This window comes from Oncorhynchus tshawytscha, linkage group LG06 (genome assembly GCF_018296145.1).
Source record: "Oncorhynchus tshawytscha isolate Ot180627B linkage group LG06, Otsh_v2.0, whole genome shotgun sequence".
Taxonomy (NCBI): Eukaryota; Metazoa; Chordata; class Actinopteri; order Salmoniformes; family Salmonidae; genus Oncorhynchus; species Oncorhynchus tshawytscha.
The window spans coordinates 21,670,453-21,681,654 of record NC_056434.1 but is presented as its reverse complement, the minus strand read 5'-3'; the positions used below and the strand labels follow the sequence as shown (position 1 = coordinate 21,681,654).

General features: G+C 43.2%; 1 protein-coding gene across 1 annotated transcript in view; it reads left to right on the top strand.

The window, feature by feature from the left end:
* Nucleotides 1-6,506: 6,506 nt before the first annotated feature.
* The window catches only part of LOC112252236 (transmembrane protein 117), a 95,047-nt gene continuing 90,351 nt past the window's right edge, over nucleotides 6,507-11,202 (top strand). Inside the window, exons 1-2 of the mRNA XM_024423299.2 lie at nucleotides 6,507-6,927; nucleotides 9,792-10,098. Coding sequence (XP_024279067.2) covers nucleotides 6,838-6,927; nucleotides 9,792-10,098 — 397 coding nt within the window. The 5' untranslated portion in view covers nucleotides 6,507-6,837. The remainder of the gene's footprint in view (nucleotides 6,928-9,791; nucleotides 10,099-11,202) is intronic.

Below are 11,202 nucleotides of genomic sequence, written 5' to 3'. Positions count from 1 at the left end.
TTTTTGGGATAAAAAGAAAATGAATACAGCAGGAAAAATCCAATAGGAAAACCTTGTTCAGTGTGCTTTCCAACAGACAGAGGGAGACAAATTCACGTTTCAGCAATAACAGGATAATGACCTAAATCACAAGAGTTGCTAACCAAGATAACATTGAATGTTCCAGAGTGGCCTAATTACAGTTTTGACTTAAATTGGCTTGAAAATCTATGGCAAGACTTGAAAATGGCTGTCTAGCAATGATAAATTAAATCAAATTGTATTTTTCACATGCTTCGAATACAACCTTACAGTGAAATGCTTACTTACAACCCTTTAATCAATGATGCAGTCTTAAGAAACTACCTAAAAAAAGAAAAATTAAGAAAAATTAAAGAGATAAGAAAAACAAATCATTAAAGAGCAGCAGTGAATAACAATAGTGGGGCCATATACAGGGGGTATTTGTACAGAATCAGTGTGTCAATGTGCAGGGGGGCACAAGTGTCGAGGTAATTGAGATAATTCTGTACATGCAGGTAGGGTTGTTAAAGTGGCTATGCATAGATAATAACAGAGAGTAGCAGCATGGGGGGTGGGGTAGCAAATAGTCTGGGTAGCCATTTGATTAGCTGTTCAGAAGTCTTATGGCTTGGGGGTAGAAGCTGTTTAGAAGCCTCTTGGACTAATACTTGGCGCTCCGGTACCTCTTGCCGTATGGTAGCAGAGAGAACAGTCTATGACTAGGGTGGCTGGAGTCTTTGACGATTTTTAGGGCCTTCCTCTGACACCGCCTGGTATAGAGGTCCTGGATGGCAGGAAGCTTGGCCCCAGTGATGTACTGGGCCGTTCACACTAACCTCTGTTGTGCCTTGCAGTCGGAGGCCGAGCAGTTGCCATACCAGGCAGTGATGCAACCCGTCAGAATGCTCTTGATGGTGCAGCTGTAGAACCTTTTGAGGATCTGAGGACCCATGACAAATCTTTTCAGTCTCCTGAGGGGGAATAGGTTTTGTCGTGCCCTCTTCATGACGGTCTTGGTGTGCTTGGACCATGTTAGTCTGTTGTTGATGTGGACGCCAAGGAACTTGCAGCTCTCAACCTGCTCCACTACAGCCACGTCGATGAGAATGGGGGTCTGCTCGGTCCTCTTTTTCCTGTAGTCCACAATCATCTCCTTTGTCTTGATCACGTTGAGGGAGAGGTTGTTGTCCTTGCACCACATGGTCAGGTCTCTGACCTCCTCCCTATAGGCTGTCTCATTGTTGTCAGTGATCAGGCCTACCACTGTTGTGTCATCATTGTTGTGGTCTCATTGTCCTGAGACCACATTTTTTTCAGTTGATACTGGCAAATTGGGACACCTTGGTTGGCAAATAGGTACACTTAATTCTTTATTGTAAAGACAGATACAAGAGAGTATATTAGTCATGTTAATATTTTAATGATAAACTTGAATTATAAATTCAAATGAAATGTATTAAAACATTCTTTGAATCAAATCAAAACAAATTTTGTTGGTCACATACACGTGAATAGCAGATGTTAGTGCGGGTGTAGCGAAATGCTTATGTTTCTAGAGCCAACAGTGCAGTAATATCGAACAAGTGGTATCTAACAATTTCACAACATTACAAACAATACACACAAACCTAAAGTAAAGGAATGGAATTAAGAATATATAAATATTTGGACGAGTAATGTCAGAGCGGCATAGACTAAGATACAGTAGAATATAATATAAAACAGTATACATATGAGATGAGTAATGCAAAATATGTAAACACTATTAAAGGGACTAGTATTCCGCTATTAAAGTGGCCAGTGATTTCAAGTCTATGTATATATGGCAGCAACCTCTTAGGTGCTACTGGTGGCTATTTAACAGTCTGATGGCCTTGATATAGAAGCTGTTTTTCAGGCTCTCAGTCCCAGATTTGATGCACCTGTATTGACCTCGCCTTCCCCCATCTAACGGGGTGAACAGGCAGTGGCTCAGGTGGTTGTTGTCCTTAATGATATTTTTGGCATTCCTGTGACATTGGGTGCTGTAGGTGTCCAGGAGGGCAGGTGGTTTTCCCCCGGTGATGCGTTGGGCAGACCGCACCACCCTCTGATTAGCCCTGCGGTTGCGGGCAGTGGAGTTTCCGTACCAGGCGGTCAGCCCACCAGGATGCTCTCAATTGTGTATCTGTAAAAGTTTGTAAGGGTTTTAGGTGCCAAGCCAACACAGACAGTGTGGTGAAGAAGGTGCAACAGAACAACAGATGTTCTGTTGCACCTTCTTCACCACACTGTCTGTGTGGGTTGACCATTTCAGTTTGTCAGTGATGTGTACGCCGAGGAACTTGAAACTTTCCACCTTCTCCACTGCGGTCCCGTCAAAGTGGATAGGGGGGTGCTCCCTCTGCTGTTTCCTGAAGTCCACGATCAGCTCCTTTTTTTGGGGTGACATTGAGTGAGAGGTTATTTTCCTGGCACCACACTCCCAAGGCCCTCACCTCCTCCCTGTAGGCTGTCTCATCATTGTTGGTAATCAGGCCTACTACTGTTGTGTCATCTGCAAACTTGATGATTGAGTTGAAGGTGTGCGTGGCCACGCAGTCATGGGTGAACAGAGAGTACAGGAGGGGGCTGAGAACGCACCCTTGTGGGGTCCTAATGTTGATGATCAGCGAAGTGGAGGTGTGGTTTCCTACCTTCACCATCTGGGGGTGGCCCATCAGGATGTCCAGGACCCAGTTGCACAGGGCGGGGTTCAGACCCAGGGCCACAAACTTAATGATGAGCTTGGAGTGTACTATGGTGTTGAATGCTGAGCTAGTGTCAATGAACAACATGCTTACAGTACATAGGCATTCTTCTTGTCCAGATGGGATAGGGCAGTGTGCAGAGCAATGGCAATGGCGATTGTATCGTCTGTGGATCTATTGGGGCAGTAAGCAAATTGAAGTGGGTCTAGGGTGTCAAGGTAAGGTAGAGGTGATATAACCTCGACTAGTCTCTCAAAGCACTTCATGATGACATAAGCGAGTGTTACGGGGCGATAGTCATTTAGTTCAGTTTCTTTTGTTTTTTGGGTACTGAAACAATAGTGGACATCTTGAAGCATGTGGAGACAGCAGACTGGGATAGGGAGAGATTGAATATGTCCGTAAAAACTCCAGCCAGCTGTTCTGTGCATGCTCTGAGAGGCCGGCAGCCTTGCGAGAGTTAACACACTTAAATGTCTAACTTACGTCAGACATGGAGAGGAGAGCCCATAGTCCTTGGTAGCAGGCCATGTCGAAATACGGACTCCACTTTGTCTCTATACTGATGTTTTGCCTATTTGATTGCCTCACGGAGGAATTAACTGCACTATTCGTATTCGGCATATTCCCAGTCACCTTAAATGCAGTGGTTTGCACGTTCAGTTTTGCGCAAATGCTGCCATCTATCCACAGTTTTGGTTAGAGTAGGTTTTAATAGTCACCGTGGGTACGTTCGGTGACTATACACTTCCTGATAAACTTGGTCACCGTATCAGTGTATTCATCAATGTTATTTATAGCTTCCCTGAACATATCCCAGTCCGCATGATCAAACAATATTGAAGTGTGGATTCCGATTGGTCAGACCAGCGTTGAATAGTCCTTAGCACTGGTACTTCCTGTTTGAGTTTCTGCCTATACAAAGGGAGGAGGAAAATGGAGTTGTGACCAGATTTGCCGAAGGGAGGGCAGGGGAGGGCCTGTTCGGTATCCCAGAAGTTGGAGTAGCAGTTGTCAAGTGTTTTAGGAGCGTGAGTACTACAGTCAATGTGTTGATAGAACTTCGGTAGCATTTTTCTCAAATTTGCTTTGTTAAAATCCCCAGCTACAATAAATGCGGCCTCAGGATATGTGGTTTCCAGTTTGCATAATCTCCAGTGAAGTTCTTTGAAGGCTGTCGTGGTATCGGCTTGAGGGTGAATATGTGACTATAACCGAAGAGAATTCTCTTGGGAGTTAATACGGTCGGAATTTGATTGTGAGGTATTCTAGGTCGGGTAAACAAGGACTTGAGTTCCTGTATGTTATCACAATCACACCCTAAGTAGTTAATCATGAAACATACACCTCCGCCCTTCTTCCCGGAGAGATATCTATTCCTGTCTGCGCGATGAACTGAGAACCCAATTGGCTGTACGGACTCAGACAGTATATCCCGAGAGAACCATGTTCCCGGGTAACAAAGTATGTTACAATCCTTGATGTCTCTCTGGAAGGAAATCATCGGCTTGAGCTCGTCAACTTTATTATCCAGAGACTGAACATTAGCGAGTAATATACTCGGAAGGGGAGGGTGGTGTGCACACCTTCTGAGTCGGGCTACAAGTCCACTCTGAATACTTCTTCTCCGGCTGTGTTTAACATCAGCTTCTGGAATCAGTTCAATTGCCCTCAGGGTTACGAACAAAGGATCAGATTCGGGAAAGTCGTATTCCTGGTTGTAATGCTGGTGAGTTACCGTCGCTCTGATATCCAAAAGTTCTTCCCGGCTGTATGTAATAACAAAAAAAATTCTGGGCTAATAATGTAAGAAATAATACATAAAAAAAACGAAATACTGCAAAGTTGCTAAGGAGCTAGAAGCACGGCTGCCCTATCTGTCTGCGGCATTTTTTTGTGTAAATTGTTTGTGGAACATTAAGAATTATAATGTACTATTATTATTATCATTGTTATTATTAGTATTATACTTGATTATAATTATGATGTAGCCTATATGTAATTATATATCCTATAAATAAAATAAAATGGGCTTCATCTAGGCCTATCAGCTCAACATTCTCAACACTACACTGTAGAGGACATTTTTTGTTGTTGAATGAAACCAGAAAGACCTCAGCCCTCAAAAATGACAATTCATATTTTCACGACGGTCAAATACAGCAAAATAAACTTTTTTAGTCATCATATACCTGTATGGTTATGAATATTGTCAGCTAGGATTTTTATTGTTAGTGTGGTAATATCTTTCTAAGTAAAATGCAGCTATGCTACTGTAGCTTTTGCTAGCAAGCTAGCTGATAGCAGATTAGAGGAAAATTACATTTAGCATTTGATCCTATTTAGAAAATGTATTTGAAAATCCCCCTAAATATTTTTTCCTGCATTAAAATGGCCTAGAGGTGTGTCCCAGTTTGACAGTAATAGGTTGTCCCAGTTTGACAATAGTACTGGGACACTGTCAAAATGTCAATATTCTACAAAGGTGAGAGTAGTAAGAAAACCATTTACAGACATTTTGATTTACAATTACATCCCATTACAAAACACCCTATTTATACAAAAGTATGTGGACACCCCTTCAAATGAGTGGATTTGGCTATAAAATCCATGCAATCTCCATAGACAAACATTTGCAGTAGAATGACCTTACTGAAGAGCTCAGTGACTTTCAACATGGCACCATCATAGGGTGCCACCTTTCCAACAAGTCAGTTCATCAAATTTCTGCCCCTGCTAGAGCTGCCCCAGTCAACTGTAAGTGCTGTTTTTGTGAAGTGGAAACATCTAGGAGCAACAATGGCTCAGCCGTGAAGTGGTAGGCCACACAAGCTCACAGAAAGGGACCCCCAAGTGCTGAAGCGCCTATCTCGTAAAATCGTCTGTCTTCGGTTGTGACACTCACTACCGAGTTCCAAATTGCCTCTGGATGCAATGTCAGCACAAGAACTGTTTGTTGCAGCCAGCGTCAGCTGGAATGGTGTAAAGCTCGCTGCCATTGGACTCTGGAACAGTGAAAACGTGTTCTCTGGAGTGATGAATCATGCTTCACCATCTGGCAGTCCGACAGACAAATATGGGTTTGGCAGATGCCAGGAGAACGCTACCTGCCAGAATGCATAGTGCCAACTTTATAGTTTGGTGGACCAGGAATAATGGTCTGTGGCTGTTTTTCATGGTCCAGGCCGCTTAGTTCCAGAGATGGGAAATCTTAACGATACAGAATACAATGACATTCTAGACGATTCTGTGCTTCCAACTTTGTTGCAACATTTTGGGGAAGGCCCTCATCCCCAACACCTTTGGGAAGAATTGGAACAATGACTGCAAGCCAGCCCTAATCGCCCAACATTAGTGCCAGACCTCACTAATGCTCTTGTGGCTGAATGGAAGTAAGTCCCCGCAGCACTGTGGAGGCTGTTATAGTAGCAAAGGAGGACCAACTCCATATTAATGCCCATGATTTTGGAATATGAGATGTTTAAGGACCAGGTGTCCACATTTTGGTAATGTAGTGTATGTTGTAATGAGACAAGGAATATAATCCCTTAGTTTTTTATAACCATAACATTATTTAACTCAGAACCCTATGCAGTGACGATTTTAGCATGTAAATCACCCTAAATTTGCTGGCGTTCTATAAGAACTCCTCCGTGTTCTGCCACCAGCGTGCTTCCTTCGCCCTCGTGCGACAATGTTTGCAAACACAGAAAGGGGTATATGCATTCCCCTCTGGATATAAAAATACATATTTGTATGCTCTATGAACATCACCCTGCCATCAGTGGGAAACTCAATGTGTTTGTTATATTGCAGTTACATTGCAATGCACTGATGGTATGCGCCAGTCGTGGGGATAGAAGCACCCAGCCATCGCGCGACTCTCCATCATCATCATCACACATAGAAAACTGCGAGCCGCTCCGGCGGTGCAAAGCAGCGCCTCGCTGCCCTGCCACGCCGCTGCATGGACAGCCAACACAATGGCAGAGGATTTGGGGGTGCATCTGTTTTTAGCAACAACAGATAGCATGGATAATCCCGCCTCAACCGATTCAGCTCTCGTCGTTACGATGATTAGAGCGCCGCTGTCGGCTCGCCGGGCATGATAGGCGGGAGCGAGAGCCGTGCGGGAGCGGGGCTTCTCTTTTTGACAGTACTTTTTGAGAGGGAAACGCAAAGAAGCGTGGAACAGGTAAGTGCGTGGAGTGTGTGTCTGTGTATGTAGGCCTATCCATATCAAAATACAGGGGATGCTTTCTTATTAAATCAATATGTAGATGCCGTGCACACACCATTGTGCACTGAGGTAGGTTTCAATTTTGTAATCAGATAATTTCATTCGAGATTGATAAAGCATATGGATAGAGTATTATATATATAATGCTATGCTAACTTAATTATGCTAATTAAGTTTCCGCGTGGGCGCAGAAATCGACTCTATTAAATTTGATGAACTGGATACACAGATGCATCTCCCCATCGGCACAACAGCGGTGCTGTGTCTAATGACAGGGCCCATTTAGCCCATATCAGATAATACTCAATCCCTACTGACTGGAGTGGATTTAACAAGTGACATCAATAAGGGATCATAGCTTTCACCTGGTCAATCTACCTATATCATGGAAAGAGCCGGTGTTCTTAATGTTTTATATGCTCAGTGTATATGGAAGTAGTTTTGTGCCAAAAAAGGGGTTAAATACGGGTAAAAAAAATATAATAATTTCCTGATCTTTCTTATATCGCTCAGATATACACTACATGACCAAAAGTATGTTTTTCTGCTCTTTTGCACACCAGTATTTCTATTTGCACATCCTCATCTGCACATATATCACTCCAGTGTAAATTGCTAAATTGTAATTACTTCTCCACTATTGGCATATTTATTGCCTTACCTCCTTACTTCATTTGTACACACTGTATACAGATTTATCTATTGTACGCTTGTTTATCCCATGTGTAACTCTGTGTTGTTGTTTATGTCGCACTGCTTTGCTTTATCTTGGCCAGGTTGCAGTTGAAAATGAGAACTTGTTCTCAACTGGCCTACCTGGTTAAATAAAGTTGAAAAAAATATATAAATGTGGACAAATGCTTGTCAAACATCTCATTCCAATATCATGTGCATTAATATGGAGTTGGTCTCCCCTTTGCCGCTATAATAGCCTCCACTCTTCTGAGAAGGCATTCCACTAGCTGTTGGAACATTGCTGTGAGGACTTACTTCCATTCAGCCACAAGAGCATTAGTGAGTTCGGGCACTGATGTTGGGTGATTAGGCCTGGCTCACAGTCGGCGTTTCAATTCAACCCAAAGGTGTTCTAGAATGTCATTGTATGCTGTAGTGTTAAGATTTCCCTTCACTGGAACAAAGGGGCCTAACCCGAAGCATGAAAACAGCCCCAGACCATTATTCCTCCTCCACCAAACTTTACAGTTAACACTATGTATTCAGACAGGTTGGGTTCTCCTGGCATCCTCCAAACCCAGATTTGTCAGTTGGACTGCCAGATGGTGAAGCATGATTCATCACTCCAGAGAACGTGTTTCCACTGCTCCAGTCCAATGGCAGCGAGCTTTACACCACTCCAGCCGACGCTTGGCATTGCGCATGGTGATCTTAGGCTTGTGTTACGCTGCTCGGCCATAGAAACTAATTTAATGAAGCTCCCGACGAACAGTTCTTGTGCTGACGCTGCTTCCAGAGGCTACAGTATTTGGAACTCGGTAGTGAGTGTTGCAACTGAGGACAGACAATTTTTATGCACTACGTGTATCAGCACTCGGCAGTCCCATTCTGTGAGCTTGTGTGGCCTACCACTTCGCGGCTGAGCCATTGTTGCTCCAGACATTTTACAAACTGACTATGGACATTGCATGGCTGCATGCTCGATTTTATACACCTGTCAGCAACGGTGTGGCTCATTTGAATGGATGTCCACCTACTTTTGGCCATGTAGTGTACAACAGACACTTTAAAACAAACTTCCTTTTGATACATGTTTTTACTATCTGTTTTTCCATGTCTGAATGTGTTATTCAATGGGCCATGGGCTGATAGCAGTAAGGCCAAATTCAATGTTTCATCATAAAATGTTTTTATATATATATTATAACTAAAGGAGTCCTAAAATTCTAAATCAAGTAGCTAAAACTTCCTTGGTATGACAATCTTAACAAAATCCATAAGGTAACTTATTTGTCATAAACCTCCCCTGAGTCATAACATCAACAACACCTAGGGTGGCACATTATACCAAGACAAACATGATGCTGGTGAAATGTAATATCCACATAGCCCAGTTTGACACTGCTCTATATCTGGGGCTTTACATCATCATACAAATTCCCAGTATGGATATTTTAGGAAACAGGGTCGGAGGAGACCGGAGGGAAAATATTTGAGACCGCCAAGAATGTGCACGGCAGTGAGTGAGTGACGAGGTGGAGTCCTGGAGCGAATAATTGTCCACAGATTTGAAAATACAGTGGGCTCACTGTCTTGTTGAGAACCGACCCAAGCACTGCCTGGCAGTGGAACCAAAATATCAGCATGATGGTGATAAATCTGAGGGTGGGAACCAGACAAACAGCTAGGCAGTGAATGTGAGGCAGCTCCAAGAGACTGCCTTGTGTGACAGTGTATCTTTAGATAATTTTATTGATTGAGTGAATGGTCTCTGGAAAACCTCTGAAGTCAAAGGTCATCCCTGGCGAAATACTAGATTAAAAGGAAGAGAAATGTAAAATAAATACAAATCTGACACCATTTGAGGAGTAGATGACCATAATGATGCTCTGAAACTACACTGTTGACCTGACTGATAGACGTTTTTCAGATCATCTCAGTCTGGATGATAGACCACTTGTCTGTCCTGCTGCTCTTAGCGTGGTGATCACGCTACAGAATAATCTGAGTCGTCTGAATTTAGAATAATCTCAGTCTGGACGGACGTCTCTAGTTTTTCCTCTGTAATCTCATGAACTCTGTAATATTTCCACTGTAATCTGTTGCAGATTTCACTCAGGCAACAATATTCTCTCCCTCTTCAGGTGGACTGTGGGTTGGGGTCCTTCAAAATGGATATAGATCCCTGTTTGCGGTACTATTTCCAGCACCCCTGGTCTCGTCTGTTTGTGGCCTACCTCGTCACTTTCTGCAACTTCCTTATCTTTGCTGAGGACCCTGTCTCCCACAGCCAGACAGAGGCTCACATGATTGTGGTGGGAAACTGCTTCTCCTTCATAGTGAACAAGTACCCTGGTGGAGGATGGAGCGTCCTCAAAGTCATCTTGTGGCTGATGGCCATTGTCACCGGAATGTTTGCCGGGAAGTTCATATTCCACCGCAGGCTCTTTGGTAAGTCAGTCAATTTAATGTATTTATAAAACCCTTTTTACATCAGCAGATGTCACAAAGTGCTTATACAGAACCCAGAGAGCAAGCAATGCAGATGTAGAGCCACGATGGCTAGGAAAATCTCCCATGAAAGCCAGGAACCTAGGAAGAAACCTAGAGAGGAACCATGCTCTGAAGGGTGGCCAGTCCCCTTCTGGCGAGCCTTAAGGAGGAATACAGCCCTACAAAGACAACGGAAAAGTATTTTGTCATGTTAGGGTAATGGTTAGAGTGGCAAAGAAAACCATGTGATATGCTAAACACTGACACTCATTCAGACGCACACACACACACACACACACACACACACACACACACACACACACACACACACACACACACACACACACACACACACACACACACACACACACAGAGCATAAACAGGATATGAAGGGATCATGACTCTATTCCATGTGCTGCTCTCTATAAATATTGAATGTTGCAGTCTTCACTTAGGCCAGGAAAGAGAACATGTTTTGAGTGCTATTATGTTTCCTTTATGCGGAAGAATAGGTATCTGATAATGTACCTACTCTGTCCTTGCACATCTTTCAAGCCTTAATCTATTGAATTACCCTATGAATTACCTGGAGGATTCCACCATTTACTTTTAGACTAAAACTAAATGTCAGAGTTTGAAGCCACTTAGCCGTTTCCCTCCTACACAAAAGCAAGCATCTTAAATGCATTTACAGCACTATAGTTGCGTTGATCTTTCATAATTGCTAGGATTCAATTCAATTCTTCCATCGGCACTCAGCTTGTCTTTCCTTTGAAAGTCATGTCAAGCCTAGCTGCTTGTCTGGTTCCCACCCTCAGATTCAGCACCATTATGGCGCAGCAGTCTAAGGCACTGCATCTCATTGCAAGAGGCATCACTACAGTCCCTGGTTCGAATCCAGGCTGTTTCACATCCGGTTGTGATTGGGAGTCCCATAGAGCAGCGCACAATTGTCTCAGTGTCGTCTGGGTTTGGCCGGGGTAGGCTTTCATTGTAAATAAGAATTTGTTGTTTACCTCACTTGCCTAGTTAAATAAAGGTAAAAAAATAAAAAATACAAA